The sequence below is a fragment of the Chelonoidis abingdonii genome, chromosome 9, assembly GCF_003597395.2.
Source record: "Chelonoidis abingdonii isolate Lonesome George chromosome 9, CheloAbing_2.0, whole genome shotgun sequence".
In the NCBI taxonomy this organism is placed as follows: Eukaryota; Metazoa; Chordata; order Testudines; family Testudinidae; genus Chelonoidis; species Chelonoidis abingdonii.
Genome location: NC_133777.1, coordinates 15223802 through 15245397, shown reverse-complemented (window position 1 = coordinate 15245397; position 21596 = coordinate 15223802). Strand labels below are relative to the sequence as shown.

Below are 21596 nucleotides of genomic sequence, written 5' to 3'. Positions count from 1 at the left end.
ACAAACATTCACGGCCCGTGATCTGTCCATGACTTGTACTATATGTCCCTGATTAAATCTTGGGTAGGGGGAGGAAGGGGATTTGGCAAAGCTGGCAGGCTCCCTAACTGCCTCTGTGCCTCCCTGGAAGCAGCGACATCCCCCTCCCTCGGCTCCTAGGCAGAGGTGCAGCCAAGCAACTCTGTGTGCTGCCTGTGCCCCCAGTGCCAGCTCTGCAGCTCCCATTGGCAGGGAACTGTGGCCAATTGGACCTGCGGGGTCAGTGCCTTCAGGTGCAGGGAGTGCGCAGAGTCCCCTGGCTGCGCCTCTGCCTAGGAGCTGTGGAATGTTGTTACTTCTGGGCAGCCCCCTGAAGTAAATGCCGCCCAGAGCCCTCACCCCCTCCTGTGTCCCACCCCCCAGCCCTGAACCACCTCCTACACCCAAACTCCTGCTGCTGCGGGGGGGCAGTGGCCCGAGACTGCCTCAGCAGCTGCACTGGCCTCTGCAGAAGACCCAGAGGTCCCGGAAAGTCACGGAGTCTGTGACCTCCGTGACAAACTTGCAGCCTTGTCTATCTACACAAACTCCAGCGGACGTATGAATCTTGAATAGGCCTGATGTGATGAGTATCTTTTGAAACTACATTTTAGTATTAATGGTCATTTTTTTTTTTCTGTTTATTTTCCTTCAGACTTAAGGGAGAAAATTGTGTTCAGAGAAACTCTCAAAAAATGGCTCTCTTTCAAAATGGTTATCTACTATTGTTCTCAATGGTTCTGAGGCCACATGCTGCCCTTAACCAAGATGGCCCCTGGTTCTATTCACCTTCTTCTCATAGTGCACCTCTCTGCCTCCGGACAGTATAAGGGTTCACTATCTTCCCTGAGGGCAGCTTGACTTCATTCTCATTAAGAACAATGAGAGCCAAATTTTTAAAAAATATAACGAATTAGTTCTTTGTCCTTACGTCCTCCTGAGTAACCTGGATTGATGACAATAGATATAGTTATAAGATTATTGTTGACTAATTGGCTTTAATTATGAGAATTTGTAGAATATCTTGCTTGTTTTGTTTACTAGTTAAACTGAAAACATATAGAAATAGACCAAATGTGTAATTTCCCCATCCCTTTCTCTTGGAGATTCACTGGCTGTCTTTCTAGATACTGTACTTAAAATCGTGATTACACATGAAAAGTATTATGTGTTTAAAAAAAACACTTGAGTATTAAAATTACATTTGAGAAATGTTAAGAGCTGTTTCAAAATACACATGCAGTATTAATATGCATCCTGATTCATGTTTAATTTTTCATTACACAGTTTCAGGATCAACAGTTTCTCAATTCACTTTCCCATGTAGGTGTGTGTGACTACATATGTGACACACATTAATCAAATCTGCCAGAATCATTTAACTTTGTGACTGTTTAAGTCATGAGATTTATTTACCAAAGTTGTGAGTAGTCCTGGTAGTTGTATAAAGAATTCCATACAGTTACAGGAAGTTGTTTTTTCAAGCATTGTTTGTTTTTTTCCCCATATATTCTTCTGACAGTGATTTTGCAGATGTCTTGCAGAGACAACATGTTATTTGATAATCTTACAAGAAAGTCTTTTTGTATTTGAAATTCTTGGAGCAGAAGTCCAGTGGGTAGATCTCCTTGATTATTGGTTAGCTTCAACGGGTATGAGAGGTTTAACAACTTATTTAACAGTGATGTACGTCTTAGATTTGACCTGTGTTGAAGAAACAGAAAAAGGGGAGATTGCCCTTGTCTTGTTAAAATGTTAACATCTGCATGGTAATCTAGGAGGAGATCAACTATTTCTTTTCTGCCTCCCAAGCAAGCATCATGAATAGCTGCTCGTCCTTCACAATCTTGAGTATTTACTTTAGCTCCATTCATTAACAGTAAATGGATGCAATCTATATCGGCAGCTAAAACTGTGCCTGCTTTAGATGATGCAGTGCACACTGCAAGCTGAAGAGCAGTTTTTCCATATGTTGGAAGAGTACAATTAATGTTTGCTCCACAGGTGATTAAAGTTTCTGTTATCTCCTTGTTCAAATGCTCTGCAGCAGTGTGAAGCGCTGTTTTGCCAAACTCATCTCTGTCATCTGTGTTGGCACCATTCTCAATTAGAATAGATATAGCTCGAGAGGCTCCAGAATGTAGGGCTAAATGTAAGTAGCTGTGTTTGTAGTTACTATCCATTTCAGGATCTGTTTGAACTTCCTTCTCACACAAGATACGAAGACATTCTTCTGCATTACTCTGTGTAATTCCCAGGTTTCTCTGAAATCTGGTCAAAATGTCTGTCTCAGTTAGATAAATATTTGGCCAGTGTAGCAGGAGGAGGTGAAGTGCTGTGTAACCTCTGTTATCTCTAAAATATACAAATTTAATAAGTTAATTCTTTTTACTTTAGTAAACATCAAGTGGCTTACATAAAGATAGCAAAGTAAAATATTTTAAACAGCAAAAAATAGTTTAGACTAGCATTGCTAAACTAGTAGGACATCACCTAGCAGTGGGTTCCATGCCATCAGTTGAGAAAACAGCAAAATCTATGGGTCACTAAAACCCAGTAGCTGGGGTTGGTGAGAGGCAGAACAACTCCCTACTTACCCCTAATTTGTTGTTGTGGCTGATGCCTCTGCCCCCCTCCAGACTGGCAGCCAGTTACAGAGCTGCTCCTCCGCTTCTCTTCCCTGCCTTAATTATGCTCAACTCTGGTGCTTGGGAAGGTAGGAGACTTCACAGCACCTAGGAGCTTTGCTACCCCAGAGTTGAGCAAAATGCAGGCACAAAGAAGAGTATGTGGGGAGGCAGGCAGAAGCTCCTACCATACTCATGACCTAAATTCCACAACCCTTTGTGGTCAAAAGACTGTGGAATGGAATGATTCTTTGGCCACTTTTATGGGTGGCAGATCAAAAAAGGTTGGGAACCACTGTTTTACATTATTTATTATTTGGGACTAGCCTATTTTTGTCCAGTCCTTTGTCTTTCCTGCTTTGTTTTCAGTTTGAGATGTATCTTTTCTCCTTCATTTATTTGTAGCCACAGTAGCTGGCAGTATAGTAAGCATATTCACTTTTCTACCCTAATTTGTGTACTGTGTCCATGTTATCCTGTGTCCCTTCAGTTATGTATTTCTGCATATGTTAAGTGAACTAAAAATAAAAAAAACTCCACATTCAAAATTATGACCTCCAGAGATCTTGCCACATAGTGTGGGAAATCTTGCACATCAACACATGTAGAAATATAAGATCTTAATCACTAAGGGAGCCCTAAAGTTATATACCACTTCAGTATGCAGTTGTGCATATTCTTGATGGAGTGCAATGTGAGTGACTACAAATGCTCTACCTTAGTTTTGGGTCAGCACCAGATTCTAGCAAACAACGCAAACTCTTTTCTCTTCTGTGTTTGGCAGCTAAGTGAATTGGAAGAATAGACTGATCCTGTATGGAACCAAAAATACATATTTGTTAATGTACTTCTGAGTTTTGTAGTCTACAGTCTGACTTTGCTTGAAGGTGAATTAGTTTATCTAGTACAATTTGTGACAAGCACATGTTAGCTGGATAAGGTTAGGTTTAACCAATTTTCCTTATTCCCTTGATAACCGAGAGCAGACGGAGGCATTTGCCTGAATAATGGCATACTTGGTGTCTACATCACAGATTGCAGAATTTGTTCCACTAAAGCATCAAACCAATAGCAGAATATGTTCTGCAGAATTTAATTGCAAATAAAACTTAAGAACCTTGTATTTTTTCCAAAAAAGAAGAACTCTGATTTATCTGCCTATTGAACATTTGAATTTTAATATTAATTTAATTGAAAGAGCGTAGTCAAGTGTGTCCATAATTATAGTAGTTAAGCACTGAATATTAGAAATTTGATTTTTCTTCTATAGTTGGGCTTTTAAGATTTCTAACCATTCATTGTTTGAAAAAAATAAAATCAAGAAATTTGGGTCATCTAGTGTGTTTGTGTGTGTGTGAGATATAAAGCTGTGCATCTGTCCAAATCTAGTGAGAATACTTTGCAGATGGGGTAAACAAATACCGTCCTGAAACTGTCGAAGACAGACTGCCTTCCTGGGATTTCAGTCAAGCTGGTTCCATGAGCTATATGTGGATTTGTGTTTCCTACAGATTTAGGAGTATATTGACTTACATCTTACGCTTCTGCTTTTCTTATTATAAAGCAATAACTGTAACAACATTGTAATTAAAGAAGACTAGGAAGAAATATCCCATGTCTGTCCATTTCTTCCCGAATAAGGATTTTAGCTATTCACCTTTCTTGTTCTTAAGAGTAGTTGTCTTCACCCCAGTTCTTTCTGACAGTCTTGTAGCTTTCTTGGTAGTGTACACTATACTGATACAGACTGAAATAACAGCATTTGTGTGTTTCTAGGAAGGCAGAGAAATCATCACCCAACAATGTTCCCTGTATTTGCTTCTGACTTCTTGCTTTCTTTCAAGCTCCTCAATATGCTTGGGACAACCTTCCAATCAGTATTGGCCAAAAACTTCTTGGCAACACTAAGCCCTGGTCTACACTGGGGGCGGCGAATCAATCTAAGTTATGCAGCTGCAGCTACTTGAGTAACGTAGCTGAAGTCAACATACTTAGATCCACTTACCATAGTGTCACCACTCACCATGGTGAGTCGACTGCTGCCGCTCCCCTGTCGACTCTGCCTGTGCCTCTTGTGGCGCTGGAGTACAGCAGTCGACGGGTGCGGGCTTGGGGGTCGACTAGACTAGACTAGACGCAATAAATTGATCCCCGCTCGATCGATCGCTACCTGCTGATCCAGCGAGTAGTGTAGACATACCCTTAGAAAGCCACTTAGATTGATGCATACAATTTGAAATGCCCCCACCATACTTTGTACTAATTCTATCTACTGTATTCACTTGTATCCTCAGATAGTAAGTTTTCCGTGGGCAGAATTTGTTACTTATTTGGCAGGATGGTAAATTGCTACATAAATAATACCCTGTTCTTAATATGAATGGTACAGTACATACATTTCTTATGGGTAGTACAGTTAATGAGTGCCAGGCTGACTATAGTAATGCATTTGTGCAATGTTCCTGTATGTATCTGGTATGTTCTAACATCCTTTCCTAATGAAGATATTCCATGGAAAATGGTTAACTTCTGTTTAATTGGAATTTATTGTAAAAATGCATAAAACACTGTCTTGGAGTGGTCCCCTGAGAGTTCCCTTATGCCTTAATCACAGGCCCCAAACACTTCAGGTCTCCATCACTGCCACCATATTTTATATTGACAATAAGTCACTAGCTTCATTTGGTTCTAGGGAAGGGTACAGTAGCAGCAGCTAGTCTTGCCTACTTCTGCCTTCCTTCAGGCTTCCAGCTCTTCCTCCTATATTTCCTTCCTGTGTGCTTATATAGACCTAACTGCTGGGATTACTTTCACCCTGTTAGCCCCTTGGCTGTACTCCTAATTGGTTAATTAGCCACCGCCAAGTGCCTGTCTTTCAATTAGGGCTCAATTAATATAAATGACAGAGTTAACTCCTGAGTCAGCACCTCATGTTACAAACATATTGCGCTAACTGGGAGTCCTCTCTACTAACAGTTCATAATTAGAGGGAAAAATTACACAGTTACGCAATTTCCTTTTCATGATACTCATATCTTTTTGGAGAGGAGATGCCTTACTGCACAGAGATACACACTAATCTAATGACAGTATGCACAGGCTTAGATCATTACTCAGGATAGAGCTTTGGCTAGGTAAACTAGCCAAATGAAATTTGATATGGATAAATGTAAAGTAATGCACACTGGAAAAAATAACCCCAACTATACATACAATATGATGGGGGCTAGTTTAGCTACAACTAATTGGGAAAGAGATCTTGGAGTCATTGTGGATAGTTCTCTGAAGACGTCCATGCAGTGTGCAGCGGCAGTCAAAAAAGCAAATAGGATGTTAGAAATCATTAAAAAAGGGATAGAGAATAGGATGGAGAATATTTTATTGCCCTTATATAAATCCATGGTACGCCCACATCTTGAATACTGCGTACAGATGTGGTCTCCTCGTCTCAAAAAAGATATACCGGCACTAGGAAAAGGTTCAGAGAAGGGCAACTAAAATGATTAGGGGTTTGGAACGGGTCCCATATGAGGAGAAATTAGAGGCTAGGACTTTTCAACTTGGAAAAGAGGAGACTAAGGGGGGATATAATAGAGATATATAAAATGACGAGTGGTGTGGAGAAAGTGAATAAGGAAAAGTTATTTACTTGTTCCCATAATATAAGAACTAGGGGCCGCCAAGTGAAATTAATGGGCAGCAGGTTTAAAACAAATAAAAGGAAGTTCTTCACACATTGCACAGTCAACCTGTGGAACTCCTTTCCTGAGGAGGTTGTGAAGGCTAGGACTATAACAGTGTTTAAAAGAGAATTAGATAAATTCATGGAGGATAAGTCCATTAACGGCTATTAGCCAGGATGGGTAAGGAACGGTGTCCCTAGCCTCTGTTTGTCAGAGAGAGGAGATGGATGGCAGGAGAGAGATCACTTGATCATTACCTGTTAGGTTCAGCCCCTCTGGGACAGCTGACATTGGCCACTGTTGGCAGACAGGATACTGGGCTGGATGGACCTTTGGTCTGACCCAGTATGGCCATTCTTATGTTTAATGATGAAAAGGAAGGGGACAGGATTAGTAAGCCTAGAAACACTGGAGCTCTACTGATGGTTATCACTAATTCCATACTATATTACACCCATATTTGTAACCCATTCATCTTACTCTTGGAAGCTTAAGACTTTTTTTTCCCCACTGTTCAACATATGTATGGTTACCACGTATGTGGTTTCTGACACCCTAGTCTAGTCTCCTCCCTCTTTATCTGGCTTTTCTTGTGGGAAATTTGTACCACAGCTTCCTTGCTGTTGGAGTGATCTCTCTAATTTATGCTTTGGGCTGGTCATGTGCATCAGGCAAACTGGAAGGTTTGCTAGTGAAATGAACCATTTGGCAATGTGGGTGCAGCCAGAACATTGAAAGGCAAAGCTCCCTGACCCTTCCTCCTAGCAGCTGAGATTGAGAGGTTTTTTTGTGTAGATGTTCTTGTCTATTGTTTGGTTTTAAATTAAAACTCATACTTAATATTTTAATCAGTAGGATTGCAGAATACAAATTAATTAAAGAAAAGGGGAGGGAAGGAAAGGAAAGGAAAAGAGAGTATTTATTGGCTGATTTTCTTCTAATATCACAGTCCTAGGACTCAATTGGCTTCTTATACTGCAGCAGCAGGGAGGTAAAAAAGAGGGCCAGAACATAGCCTGTCCCAGACAGCTTGAGCAAACAGGTACTATGTGTAAGGTTTCTGCTGGTCTGTGACTTTTGCAACACTTCCAACAGAATTACTTAACAATGGAGTGAGTGGCAGCTTTAACTCTGAATTTCACTGCTGTTAGTTTGGATGAACACTTATCAAGTAGCCCTTGAGTTTGACAGGCACCAAAACTTAATATATCTTAGAAATACCATTTTTAATACATTTCTTGATTCTGAAAAATATAACACAAACCAGTTACAATGATAAAATTCCCATTTGTAAGTGGGATCTCTACCAGTAAACCTAGGATGTTTTGTTTTTATGATCAGTTATCTTTTTAGAAGGTATAGTATTGAATTTCACAGATGTCTTGTAGCTAGTCTGTTAATTACTTGACCATGCAATTGAGTCAAATCACTGGGTCATAGTAAACTACTTTATGGGATTGTGGAGCTTGTGGGATTTATTCTGCCTCATATATTTATGAATGGGAGCTTTTTATGCATGAAAAGTGAATGTCAGGTAGCTTTATTGTTTTGGCCAGGAATTTTTTAAGAAAGGAGCCTAATCTCAGGCACTCATAAATCCATATATTAAGTCCCAAAATAAATAGTCTTGGTCATCAAGAGCTGAACACCCAGTAAGATCTAACCAGTCAAATATAGAATTAAAAGCCCCCATTTTTTATTATTAACCTTTTGATGTTTTTAGTGAATTAGTTGAGGAATTTTTTTTGTGAATTTTAAATAGCATCTTTACTCTGTGGATTTAAAAATGATGATAATTTAGGTCAAATGGTTACCTGGATTGACAGTGTTCTTCTGCATGCAGAGTTATCCCAGACAATCAGTGGTTCATTGACAGGTTGGTGTGCTAGTAAAACTTTAATGCTGGTGCTGTCATCTTTCATTATTGCTTCATATAGTTTTGCCTGAAGTGGCTTAAATCCCTTCGGCCTACAGGAAGAAAGGGAGTAAGTGAAAGGATCAGACTCAGTTGTGGATGTGCTGGCTCCCTTGATTATGTTACCCATGGTAAGATAAATGTAGTTTGTAGTGTGAATACATGGCCCAAAGGAAAGGCAGAATTTTGGACTCTGTCATGGGAACTGTATCACTCTTTGTGATGTTGCAAGATGTTGGGTTCTAGAACAGATTTGAAGTCGGGTTTTAAAGTTACAACTATCAGCAGAATACTAACTGATATTTGTCTGCAACTTGCTTCATATGTTTGTCAGACTTAATTAATGTGGTGTATTTCTAAGTATATAACATTACCTCAGTGCTTGTGTAACATTTTAGAGTTGCTATAAAATAATCAAGATATTAAATATGGACAGTGCATTTAAATCATTCAGGGTTCCACCTCCTCCACCCCCAAGGCAGGGCAGGATTATTCTGTATAGTTCATTTACCAAGCAATAACGTTTTTACTTCCCTTTTGAGGAATTGTATTGCATCCTAATACATTTCATTGTGGAGATGATTTTCTGATATGCAGCCTAAATGTTCTATTTAATTTCATACCGTACTCTTTTTAACACACTAAATAATTCTCCTTTCTTCGTTTACAGTTTGCAGGTATTTTTTAATTTTTTTAGCATTTTCTATCTAATGGTCATATAGCCACATTTAAATTTAACATATTGATATTTTAATCTTTCTTCATATGTCAGTGCTTTCTGCCTCCTAAATCCCTTGTGCTCTTTGCTAGACTCTTCCCAGTTTCAGTGTATTTCTGATAATGAGTTACCCAGAATTGAATGTACTATTTGAGATGTGGTCACTAGAGCCATTTGGAGAAGAGGGACTGTATACAGAGTCCAGGTTTTTGTTTGTTTGTTGCCATTAGACATTAAATGATCTAAATTTGCTGTGCACTATCATGCTAGGTCTCTCTTGTCATTACTGTTTCTCAGGTTTCCCCCTCCTGCTGAAGATCAGTTTAATATTTCCCCCCAAGTCTATAAGCTTGTATTTTTTCCAATGTTAATTCTTGTTTTGTTACTGTTTGCCCATGTTTCTTTTTTATCTAGTGCCTCTGGTGTTGCATGTCTGCCTCCACTGGTGTTTGCATCATCTTCTGATATAACACCTGTGAATTTCATTTATGCTCTTTTTTACTAGGTTATTAATGCAGATGTAAAATAATTAGTAATTAACTATTATAGGTGTTTGGTTTTATCCTTTTGAAGACTACAAGGAATATTACAATTTGTGAAACATATAGAGAAATGTTACTTCCGAATACTTTTTAAAAAATTCTGGTTTATTTTTTTAAAGTAAGAGATTGATGCAGTTTATTTATTTTTGTAGCCCAGAAATGTCTTTCTATATGGATCAGACCACCATGTGAAAATAGGAGATTTCGGACTGGCTTGCAGAGATATTATACAGGAAAACCCAAACCATTGGTTAAAGACAGAGAAGATAAATGGTAATTGAAAAAACACAGTTTTCAACTAAAAATTAGCAGTGCATTATTGAAAAGATGTTTAAATCATTATCAATTTTTATAAATGAACTTGGAGTCACTGAAGCAATTTAAATTGTTTCTTTTTTATAGGACTAAAACATACTTCAGGAGTCGGTACTTGTCTGTATGCTTCACCAGAACAGCTGCAAGGATCTCACTATGATTTCAAGGTAGTGACAATTGTTTTTTTCCCTATAGTTTTAAAAATACTTTACACCAAAGTATTATCTGCCCAACATTTGTTATTCTGATGTACTTTCTTTAGGTTAAGATAGTGACTACCTTTGTCTTTACTCCTTAAATAATTAAGAGCAACATTTCTCTAAAAAGAAAAGGTTAAAAATGAATGAGACTTGCAGGGAGGGATAGCTCAGTGGTTTGAGCATTGGCCTGCTAAACCCAGAGTTGTGAGTTCAATCCATGAGGGGGCCATTTAGGGATCTGGGGCAAAAATCTGTCTGGGGATTGGTCCTGCTTTGAGCAGGGGGTTGGATTAGATGACCTCCTGAGGTCCCTTCCAACTCTGATATTCTATGATTAAATGTAATGAAACAAATTTATACTTGTTTTAAAAGAAATGCTTGTTACAGTTAGTAGGAACAAAACTTTAAGTCTCCTGCTTGGGCAGCTACACTGTAACTAGTAAAGTTTCCTCACTACTGGCTCTGGCATAAGTTTCAGTTCTGCCTTTTTCTTGTGCACCGCTGGTGATGAGGTAGTTCATGTGTATGCTAAAACTGTCTTTAGCAAAGTGCCAAATAGTCGGTTAGCCTTTAGGATGCTGTGTTCAACACTTGATATTGTTTCCTAGAACCTGTGTACAACATTGAAACATTTATTTTGAAAATAAATGTAACTAGGCCTTTTTTACTTTTTTCCCTCTTCTAGTCAGACATGTACAGTGTGGGTGTAATTCTTCTAGAACTTTTTCAGCCATTTGGAACAGAAATGGAAAGAAGCAAAATGTTGACAAATTTAAGAAATGGCCATGTTCCTAGTTCTTTTAGCAACAAATGGCCAGTACAAACCAAGTATGTTAAGTTGCTAACCAGTGAGGTATCATCACAGAGACCAACTGCTGCTCAGCTTCTTGAAAGTGAACTGTTTCATAATACAGAAAATGTAAGTTATTACTCTAACAGCCTCCATTTTAGTACAGCATAAAGAAAACATACAGCTGAAAAAATGCATTTATGCAAGAGGAACATAAAAAAATTGCATTGTGTTGCAGAGCTGTGTTCTGCTCTGCCTGTTTGCATGTCCTGGTTGCTATTTTTACAACTTAGAGGATGGTTTGAATGATGGAACAAATGTAGTGCTTTTCTGATTACTGTGCTTAGGACCACTGCATGAGAATGGGCTGTTGCACCAGTGCTTCTAATCTTGGGTGGTTGAGAAATATTGGTCTCGAAATCTAGATAACGTATTTTCATTGTTACATCAGTTTTATCTGCTTCTCTGAAGACATAATTTTGCAGGATTTTCACTCCTGTGCTTCTACCACAAAACCTACCAGAGGTTCCCTTACCACATTAGAATTTTGATCTTCTGAGTCATCTATATGCTAGTTCAAGGGCTGTGCACTAACCTCAGAAGCCCCAGAACATTTCAGTCATCTCCCTTTAAAACAGTGGTCTCCAAACTGTGGGATGTATCCCCCCATCCCCTAGGGGCATGCAGAGGTTGGGAGGGCCCAAGCTAGCCCCCACGGGGGTGGGGAGGGAGCATCACTCACCCCTGCTCTAGTTCCACTCCCCTGCCCAGCTCCACCCCCAAACCAGTTCTGTCTCTAGCTCCTCCCCCTGCCCAGTTCAGCCAACTGTCAGGGGTGCTGGAACAATTTGTAGAGTGCTGAGAGCCATTAAACCAAACTGTAAACCCTGTATATAATGGAAACCACTTCAAGCTGGGGGTGCAGCACCTATGCCAACTGTGCAGTAATGGAGGGGGAACGTGGACAGATTCCATTACAGAGACCTGGTGGCATGTGACAGGAAAAGTTTGGGCACCACTGCAAAATAAAAGCCACTTGGTACTGTAGCAGAAGGAAAAATCCATCCCCTAGTACTGCAGCTAACAAATGTCTGCTACTGCCATCCCTGTCATCAGTAAAACTTGCATTTCTTCTGTCGGTAGAGTAAGTTAACTTTTGAAAGGGGGAAACATTTAGTTGGCTTGGTGAATTAGCTAGTGGCAAGCAAATTTAAGAAGAATCCTTACAATACATGACTTTTCTTAAACTGACTTTTGCTTTCAGATTATTTGTAGTCTACAGCAGAAGGTGATACAGCAAGAGGAAGAAATTGAAAAGCTTAAGGAGAAAATAAAATTGCTTTCAAGAGAAAAAAAGGATAGAGAAGATAAGCACAAGAGGCTTGGTTCTCCAGTTTAAGTAGAGCATCAGTCAGACTTCGTATACGTGATTAAGTGTATATAACATAATTATGTAAAGTTTCTTATATAAATATTTCAAAACACCTTTCCTGTGTCTGTACTTTAATGGTATTTGTCTTTCAGGCATGATTTAGTTATGCTTTGTCTCTCATTTCACCTGTTCCTATAAGGTCACTTCTGGAGATGAGCAGTAACAGTACAAATAGTGTCAAGACAGGGCTGAGCAAAAACAGTAGACCCAAGCCTCCAAGGCCTGGGATAGGGGGAAGACTGCCACCCATGAGTTGGGTGGCAGGGGGGCACAGGCCCTGCCACTCCACTGTGTCCCAGCCCGAGGCCCTAGCAACAGCAGAAGACCTGCTGCTGAGTCAGTGGGGATCCTAGCCACAACACAGACATGGGCTCTGGCAGTGCTGCAGCCAGATGAGGGTCAGCTGCCCCTGGGCTACTTCCAGACTCCCCCTCAGGTAGTACTTGGGTCAGGGGGGTCCACCACCCTGGGTTCCTCAGGGTAGTGGGTAAGCGGCAAGCCCACCCCCTCCTCGGGGTAGCAGGTGCAGGGCAGGTCTGGCAACTCCTCCAGGTAGTGATCACAGGGCAAGTCAGGCCAGTCCTGGTGTGTACCTTGGGCCACTGGGGTTACCCAGTTGTGGGCTAGGCAGGAGATATCTGGCCTGCCTAGTGGCTGGCTCCTTAGTGAGCTCTGAGGGTAAGCCTTTATACTTCCTCTGAGGGGCAGGCTCCAAGCTTCCCCTACTCCGATCTCCAGATGGGCTCATCCCATTCCTGGGTGGAGGGGAGCCACAACACCTCACTGCACTCTCTCACTCCTTTATCCCCTGCCCCCCATAGGCAGTGTGTGTCTGGAGCTGTTTTTTTAGTAGTGTCTGATCACACCCCTCTCCCAGGTTGCCAGTGCAGGAGAGTGACTAATATTTACATCTAACATTTTTAACATTTTAGCTCTAAGCCTCTTCCTGGATCGCTATGGGGAATAACTTGGGGTCAAAACATGCCCTCAACACTTACAACCACTGGTCTGACATACAGCTGTGGCACCACAGGCTATTATGGGTTCACTTTAATCTCATACAAATAAGATTACAAGGAAAAGGCGACTGTGATGTCTTTATTGGTATAAGACTTTACAATTGATGTTAAAAGACTTCAATCCACACTTTCATTAAAAGACATTTTAGAAGAGACTTTCACAACCACCACAACAGGCATAAGGTGGAATAAAGCTACAGAATCCCCCTTGGAAGAGTGCACACTCATTGTAATAGTTTAAGGGCACTGTTGAAAGGTGCCAAATTCTCACAAGACTTCATCCATTTCTGTACGTTGGCTGGAACACCATTAGAGCAACTTGTCTGCTGAAGTGCACACCACGCCACGATATCTGCTACAGTGAGTTCATTTCCCCCCAGCCAGGGTGTCTTGCCAAGGGTGGTGTTCATGGAGCGTAAGACTGCTGCTTTTTCTTTACTGCTACCTTCCTTCAGCTGGAAGATGGCTGTATCCACCCAACTGTCTATCAGAGTTGAAGTGACTGCATTATGCTTCTGGTCAAATAAGGAGAACAAAAATCTAGCAATATTTCCTTCTCCTTCAATGGGACACATGGTTTGAATGCTGAACTTCATCTGGGGCTTGGGAACTGAAATTAAGACAAAAACAGGAACACTTAGCACCACAACTGTTTACAGTACATATAGGGAAAAAGGTTCATTAGTAGTAGAGGCAGGGCTGCTATTGCTGCCTATCGAAGTTTTCCCTAGAAGATCCTGTTTTCAGTTACTTAACTTGCCCTGTTGGGTCGAAGTTTTCCATGCTAGGTGTCTGCTTCAGTCTCAAGGGTGTGGTTTTTTGTTTTTTTGTTTTAAAAAAAAACATTTCAACTTTTTCCGAGAATGAGTCTAGGAAAATACCTTTTGCTTCTGTTAAGGTCAGCCTATCTTTTCAGTGAGACATTCTAGCACCACCTCTTTCCCCCACTGCCCAATACTATGGAGCAGGGCCCTGAAGTTTGGGAAGGAGGAGGGCTTTTGCTGTGATAATAAATCAAAATTTGGCCAAGTTCTAAGCCTTTGAAAAGTCAGTTTCCACATGCTCACTGGGGACTTAGATTTTAACAGCTAAATTCCTTGAAGAGTCTGTCCTCAGTGGGCATGCTGCAGTTTGAGACTGAGCAGAACTTTCCCTGCAGTGAATTCTGGACTGTGCTAGGTCCGGGAACCTGCCTAAGGGCAGGTACCTAACACACACTCATGCTCTCCATGATTCGTTGGGCCTAGGCAATGTGGAGGTGACGGTTGATTCCAATGAAGAATGCCAATGGCTGAAAAAGGGGTAGAGGAGTCTTTGTCCACTGGACTACACTCCACAGAGCCTGGAATGAAACCCAGCATGCTTGAGTGTCACCAAATATCAGCGAAACTCACAGGCGAAGTGTCCCATCCCACCGCACTCTCAAGCTGGTACACAGAGGATAACTATTTACTACTCCATAGACTCCAGCGGCAGAGGTCTGAGACACAACTGTAAATATTCCAGTTCTACTGATGAATAATGTATGCATTCAAGATCATGCTCTCCAACAGAATTTGTTTTCAGGAGTTATTTGTGTATACCTCTCTTGCTTTTAGGTTACTGCAACCTTAATCCAGCCCCCTTGTACATATATATTATCATAGTCTTTAATTATATGATCACACTTTTCCACACAGGATCCTTTCTTCATTCAGTACTCAATAAGCAGCTATTCAATATTGTTTTCTTAGTGCTCAATGCACAGCCCCATGCCTGCCTTACTGCACGCTATTCAAGACCTGCTCTTAGAAACAGAATGATTAATTTCCTTATGAGCTTTTCCATGTTGCTTACCACTATATTATTGGAGTGCCTTCCCAAATAATGAATTTATCTTAACCCTGTGACCCAGGGTGTATTTTACAGATAGAGAAACTAACGACAAGAAATTAAGATAAGAAGTATCTACTAATTTCAGGTGTCCAATTTGAGATGCCTAGGACCTGAGTTTCCGGTGTACTCCGTATCATATATAGCACTTTTATATATTCAAAACAGCTGCCACTGACCTCAGTTGCATCTGAATGTTTAGCACTTCTACAAATCAGAACCCAAGGACTTAAGACAGGCACCCAGAAAATGAAGAACACAAAATTAATAACCTATGAAATCTTTGCATAGACTCCAAAGGCAGCATTCAACTGCCATAACCATGAGACTTCCTGCAATCCCAACACACCTTCCTACTTGTGCAACAAATGAGGCAGAGGTCCTACTGACAAGTCTCTACTACACACCCCTTATTATCCCCACAGCAGGTCCTGGGAAAAAGTAGTATGTGATTATGCAATTAAAGACGATCAAATGCATACACACAAGGGGGCCAAATTAAGATTGAAAATTAAGGCTGCCTACGCAAAGTTCCTAACTTTTAAGGGCTTGACTTTGCAATTTTAATTATGTTCTTTTAAATGTAGTTTCTGTGTAGTATGAAATAAGTTTAGGAATGTCTGTCATTGTTTCATTATCTCCCTAACTGGATAGTGCTACTATTGTAGTAGGGTTTTCCCTTATTCATATTTAGAGAATCATCAAATGAGAATGCAGTTCACTACAGAGAAGACTTCCAGAATAATAAGAAAATATTAGTTTAATAACTTTTTATAAAATTGATAGGGATATGAACTGAAAGGGAGATAGCTCGAACTCAGCCTGGCTAAAGTGGAAATTCGTGGTGGAAGAGGACAACAGGAGTAGGCCTTTATGCCTCATTTACTGAAGGTATAAAATAATGTCACTAATAAGGGCTTGCAGTCTTTGGCTCCTCTTAGATTACTTTCTTCTGGATTCCCAGGCATTGGTAAACCCCACACAACTTTACCCCAGATTTGATTACTGCACTACTTCAGGAATCCTCCAGCTAGAGCAGAAATGGCTGAGAGGCATGGACTAGGATAAACAGAACCTGTGCTCATTCTGGATAGCTTCCTGTTCACTTGCAGATGCAATTACACCTGCTGTCATCTAACTTAGGATAGTCTAGGACCCACTTGAGAGGTTCCTTGTTGCCCCAACAAGAGTGGGGCAAATGCTATTAGAAGCTAACTTTTAGCTCTACGTAACCAGTTTCAGACCACATATTGAGGCTCCAGCCAGTGGAATTCATTTCCTTTGACTAGTCCATCAATGGATAAGATCCGTAACAGTGAGGGCAAAATGTATTTTATTAGCTCAATCATTCTTTAAACAGCATGTTTCAGAACAAATTCTGCTCACCTGCTCTATTAAAGGGTCTTTCATGAATACTCAAGAGGAGCGCTCAACTCAAGCCTACTCCTTACCCACTTTTCTGTGTGTACACACCTGCCTCTGCTGTTTCATCTTTGTTGCTGCTGTTACTGGTATATAGGGTTGCTAACTGTCTAATTGCGCAAACCCAAATACTCTTGTCCTGCCCCTTCTCTGAGCCCCGCCCCCACCTCACTCCATCTCCCCTCCCTCTGTCACTCGCTCTCCCCCACCCTCACTCACTGTCACCAGGCTAGGATGCGGGAAGGGGGCTGGGCTCTGGGAAGGAGTTTAGGTGTGGGAGGAGGTGTGGGGTCAGGCTCTGGGAGGGAGTTTGGCAGGGCAGCTGAAACAATTTGCATAGTGGTGGTGCTGAGAGCCATTGAACCAAACTATAATCCCTGTATATAATGGAAACTACTTCAAGCCGGGGATGCTACAGCACCCCCAGCACTACTAGTTCCAGCACCTATGGAATCTGGGTGCGGGAAGGGGTGTGGGGTCACGCTCTGGGAGAGAGAGTTTGGTTGCGGGCTCTATTGGGGTGCAGGAGGAGGTCAGGGGATCAGTGTTTACCTCGGGCGGCTCCCAAAACTGACTGGCATATCCCTCTAGCAGCGGCTCCTAGATGGGGGGGCCACCGGGTCTCCGTGCACCACTGTCTGCAAGCTCCGCCTCTACAGCTCCCATTGGCTGTAGTTCCTGGGCAGTGGGAGCTGCGGAGTCAGCACTCAGGGCAGGGGCAGCATGCAGAGACCCCCCTTGCCCTCCCCCCACCCCAGGGGCACAGGGAGAGTGCCGGTCTCTTCCAGGAGTGGCACTCAGCAAGGGCAGGTAGAGAGCCTACCTTAGCCCCGCTGCCGTGCCAGACTGTTAGCACCCAAAATCTCCCGGTTTGGCTGAAGTAGCCTCCGGAAGATAGAGCGTGATTCCAGGAGACTGCCCGCAATACCAGGAGGGTTGGCACCCCCACATTTCTTGCCTAGCTGAGGAAGAGCATGCTCTTGCAAGCTCCTTCTAGAGCAGCAGATGAGGGATACACCTGAACAAGACACATTTGAGTGTACACAAACTGCTATCAAAAGGAAACTAAGAAAAAAAGCCCTGATTTTTCTTTTGTAGTAACCTTAGGAATTACTTGTAGCAACAATAGGTACAAAATTCACATGGAAGTGTGATTTTTCAAATTGAATGACCCTTTAAATGTTGTGTTCATCTAAAGCAAATGCCTGAAATTAGAACTATTTAACCATTTGCAAGTCAACACTCCCCTTCTGTAAGTTAGATGCCATTCTTACCATTTTTCCAAATGAGAGTGAAGCCCAACTTATACTCGTGACGTGATTGTTTCCTATTCTGCTCACCGAAGCATTTCAAGAGGTTTTCTGGCACACATTTCACTGATGAGTGTGTATGAACAGCTGATAAAATCTTATACCGCTCACACAGCAGACTGTGCAGTACTAGCAGTGACAATGGAGGTTGAGAAGGGTTTGCATTGATCACAATATCTTTCAGAGCACCATAATCCTGCATCAAAAGTAAATAATATGTAGCAGACATTAATGTATAACAACTCATTGCACTTCAGAGAAATTCAGTAAGTACAATTTTGGTACGGAACAAGAAATTTATCAAGCCATACAGTTGTAAATGTTAAAAATAAACTGAATGCTATAGGATATACAACATCTGCTCAAGCAACTTCCTTACCAAGCAGTAATATTTCTAAGATACAAAACACAGTGCTCATTATGAGTCAAAATCTGGTTCCAGCTAAAGTCCAAGGTAAAGAGTCTTACTTCAGCAGAACTAAGATTTAGTGCCATGGCCATAATTTCAAGATCAACTAGTCCATCTTAGAGTTCTGCCATATGGAGGTTTCAAATAACCCAAACTGAACAGATTTTGTTTTAAAGAGCAGTAGTAGGTCTTTTGTACGTATCAGTTTTGAGTATCCCAAATTTTACTCACCCTGCAGTTTTTTACCTTTCTTATTCAAATTTGGATGCAAAGCAAATTAGCTACTGATCATAGAGACCTCTGCACAAAAGGTAATTCATTCACTGGACACATGTATATTGATTATATACCAGTCTGGACTTGCCTTTCCAAGCATTGAATCTAAGTCTGCTGCACTTGCAGTCAAAGGAGCATATTCATCAGCTTGGATTATATTAGTTACATCAAAGTCAGCATCTGGTGTTTGTATCATCTTTGAGAGCCCATCAACAGCAGTTTTAAGTTCATACAAGCGTTTTAAGATCTCTTCTTGGCGGGATTCAAGTGCTAGAAGTGATGGGTCAACCTCTTCCTAGAAGGAAAGAATTAGATTAAATTAATTTTCACTCATACCCAATACATCAATACAATTATTGTACATCGCTGAATGAACTGTGCATAAGTCTCTATAGGAATTTATTTTGACACTAATCACATCACACCTTTCATTTTAACACACTATGGAAATATTTAAAAAATATCCTAAAGGAAATTCTTAAGCTTATTAGTAACCCATGTCACTTCTACTGACTTTATGTGAACAGATGACTGCAAAATGATAGACTATAAATATGTCCCTTATTTAAATGGTTTACTGAAATCTTATTGGTTAAAATATTTTAAGTCATTTATTAAACAATTTTTGATCCACATGTTACATCTCTGTCTTACAGAAGAGTGATTCCAAGACCTAATCAAAACCAGATAAAAACTGCAAATCTACATACATAAGAATTCAAAATTAAACCCTGAAGAGTTTACGGACTTCATGAATACAGAAGCCTAAAGACCCAAGAATGACTTGCCAGCCACTTACTTCAACCAGTAACTTTCACAGTGATGAAACTCATGCTGATGTTGCAATATCAAACGGCTGTAAATAAAAGTGAATTCTAGCGCTCAGACAGAAGGCTTGGAGTCAGATCTGCTTCTTCCCAGAACTGTTATACAAACCCGAGCAAAGTATTTTACTCATCTGTGGTAGTTGGATAATACCTATCTTTGTGAAGTACTTTGGAGATCTTTAAAAAAAGTTGCAGTAAAAGTTTTAGTTATTACCAGGCAAGATATGCAAGATTGTGTCATGTTAATTTTTAATCAATTTTACTGATTTAAAAAAAAAAGCCAACTGGCAACAGGCAGCCTATACAATGCATAATGAAAGTACTTTGGTGCTAAAGGCAAACACCTAATGTATATCCTTGTGCATTATCTTAGGTGTGGCCCCTATTTCTTCAAGGTATGAGGAAAGACAAAGCTATTATTTAGTACTAAAAGTGAGGTTTCACCAAGAACGGTATGAAATACATTGTATGGGCTGGTCTGCAAACCCTTGCACCAAAACACCTACACTGATTTTAATTCACACCTGGTGGTATTTTAGTGCAAGTGGGTACCAAACCTAACAATTAGATCTGATTTTCACAAAAATAGCTATTTCAGGTATGTGTAGTAATACTGCATTTCTGTAGAGGCCATGTAAACAGAGAGGGTGAGGTACAGTAAATAGACTAATAATTCACCAACTTTTTCTGCTTTGCAGAACACTGAAATATTCCCTCATGAACTATCTGCTCCTTCGCGCACACACCACCCATGACTTCCCAGGTTTGGCTATCAAAATATTTAATCTACAGACCATTACATTTATTTTACACTGTCCCATTTTTGCTATGCCACAGATTTTTGTATTGACAATTGGTAACTGCTTTGTAGATGTCAGGGAATCTGAAGGGTCAGGCAACTGGAAAAGATGAGTTGGAACTTTTGGCACCTGGGTATGCAAACTGGTTTGTGACTGTGGGTAAAGAACGTAAAATTGATGTCTGCTAACATAGTCAGCAAACAGTAGACAATGTTGACATTTGTACTGCCATATTTAGGTTTTGAGTAGATAATCTATTAAGATGCATAGGGAATTAACATATCTCAGTCATATTGTTGCAGACTGGTAGCAAACTCAGGACAACAATGCTATCACCTTACACTTGATTCACATTCTATGGTTACCTTCGCAGCCATAAAGGCAAGACACAACATCCTACTCTCAAAAAATAAAACAGACTCTGGCACACCCTTCCACAAAGAGAGATGGAGTCCAGGGCATGCCGAAGGCTTTGCCTATGATTCTCTATGGCCCCAGGAAAGACGTTTTACCTTCCTGTCTCAGTTTTCCCACTTGTAAAACAGAGAAGCGAAGGGACTAGTACGATCCACAGAAGGCTCTGAGACTGCAGGTTCCACAACATTCAGCGTTCACCCAGTCAGACCCCGTGCAACTATGGGCACGAAAACTTCACAGCCGACAAAGGAGGCTCGGCGTTATCAAGAGCAGGCAGCGAGGTAGGCCGGGACAGAGCTCCACCAGACCAGGGTTTCCCGGAAGTGGCCACACAAAGCAACGGTGGCTTCCCCCGGTGCAGGAACTGAGGAGACTCCCCAGGACTTGTCAGGCAGCTCGCGGAACTCCCTTCCCCCCACCCCCTTTGGGGTGAATACGCGGGTCCGGGCTCCTCGGCCACGTGGGGACGGCGCCAGGTCCCTCCCTGCGGGGAAGAGTCCACAGGGCCCAGCTCCAGGGGCCGCTTTGACCCTTCCCGTGAGGAAGCGGGCTGGCCCAGAAGCAGTCCAACCCCCACCGCTCCCAGCCGAGCCCCCCAAGCAGGCCTCAGTCCCGCCCGCGTGCGGCGGCCGCGCTCCTCAGGATCCCTCCTCCCGCTCCGCTCCGCTCCTACCTGGTGCGGTGGCGCAGTGGCCGCCGGGCCGCGGTGCAGGTTCTGCAGCCGGTACATGCAGATGGGGAAGTGCTCGGCCCGCACCGCGCCGGACGCCCCGTGAAAGGACCTCACCTTGTACATGGGCATCGCGCCACAGCGGCCTCCCCCCTGCTGCTAACCGAGTCAATCACTCTGCGCTGCCAGCGTAGCAGGCACCAGCCCAGATGCTGCCCCGCCCACCTCAACCTGTCTCCCATTGGTCCATGGATAAGTCCCTCACGCCAAAACACACGTTATTGGTCACTAGAACCCTCTCCCCTCCCAGCTCCTTTACCTTCCTCCCACTGGT

General features: G+C 41.7%; 3 protein-coding genes across 5 annotated transcripts in view; 1 reads left to right on the top strand and 2 right to left on the bottom strand.

Annotated features, from left to right (window-relative positions):
• Positions 1–12293, top strand: part of EIF2AK1 (eukaryotic translation initiation factor 2 alpha kinase 1) — a 54602-nt gene extending 42309 nt beyond the window's left edge. Inside the window, exons 12-15 of the mRNA XM_075069228.1 lie at positions 9656–9776; positions 9906–9985; positions 10704–10937; positions 12073–12293. Of these exons, the coding sequence (XP_074925329.1) occupies positions 9656–9776; positions 9906–9985; positions 10704–10937; positions 12073–12207 (570 nt within the window). The 3' untranslated portion in view covers positions 12208–12293. The remainder of the gene's footprint in view (positions 1–9655; positions 9777–9905; positions 9986–10703; positions 10938–12072) is intronic.
• Positions 1361–8470, bottom strand: ANKRD61 (ankyrin repeat domain 61). The gene is made up of 3 exons (XM_032789941.2): positions 8143–8470; positions 3363–3457; positions 1361–2373 (listed from the first exon to the last, which is right to left on the bottom strand). Exons 1-3 carry the CDS (start codon positions 8371–8373, stop codon positions 1431–1433), a joined length of 1269 nt encoding a protein of 422 aa, XP_032645832.1. The 5' UTR covers positions 8374–8470; the 3' UTR covers positions 1361–1430.
• Positions 12294–13323: 1030 nt separating the features above from the next.
• Positions 13324–21478, bottom strand: AIMP2 (aminoacyl tRNA synthetase complex interacting multifunctional protein 2). 3 transcript variants are annotated; one of them, XM_032789943.2, is made up of 4 exons: positions 21380–21478; positions 18637–18843; positions 17828–18059; positions 13324–13869 (listed from the first exon to the last, which is right to left on the bottom strand). In XM_032789943.2, the coding sequence occupies exons 1-4, from the start codon at positions 21392–21394 to the stop codon at positions 13484–13486; spliced, it is 840 nt and encodes a 279-aa protein (XP_032645834.1). In that variant the 5' UTR covers positions 21395–21478; the 3' UTR covers positions 13324–13483. The 3 variants fall into 3 exon arrangements, with proteins under 3 accessions (XP_032645834.1, XP_032645833.1, XP_074925328.1); XM_032789942.2 differs by having other exon boundaries at positions 21266–21465; XM_075069227.1 differs by lacking the exon at positions 21380–21478 and adding an exon at positions 19348–19466.
• Between the last annotated feature and the right edge of the window lie 118 nt (positions 21479–21596).

What these genes read in the sequence shown, in the direction of transcription:
- AIMP2 (XM_032789942.2), bottom strand. Translation starts at nt 21,394, where the DNA reads ATGCCCATGTACAAGGTGAGGTCCTTTCACGGGGCGTCCGGCGCGGTG. An exon ending in CCACTGCGCCACCGCACCAG is followed by an intron (nt 18,844 to 21,265) that starts GTAGGAGCGGAG and finishes CTTTCCTTCTAG; the next exon opens with GAAGAGGTTGACCCATCACT. An exon ending in TAGATTCAATGCTTGGAAAG is followed by an intron (nt 18,060 to 18,636) that starts GCAAGTCCAGAC and finishes CTTTTGATGCAG; the next exon opens with GATTATGGTGCTCTGAAAGA.
- ANKRD61 (XM_032789941.2), bottom strand. Translation starts at nt 8,373, where the DNA reads ATGGGTAACATAATCAAGGGAGCCAGCACATCCACAACTGAGTCTGAT. An exon ending in GAAGAACACTGTCAATCCAG is followed by an intron (nt 3,458 to 8,142) that starts GTAACCATTTGA and finishes GGTTCCATACAG; the next exon opens with GATCAGTCTATTCTTCCAAT. An exon ending in GGTGCTGACCCAAAACTAAG is followed by an intron (nt 2,374 to 3,362) that starts GTAGAGCATTTG and finishes TGTATATTTTAG; the next exon opens with AGATAACAGAGGTTACACAG.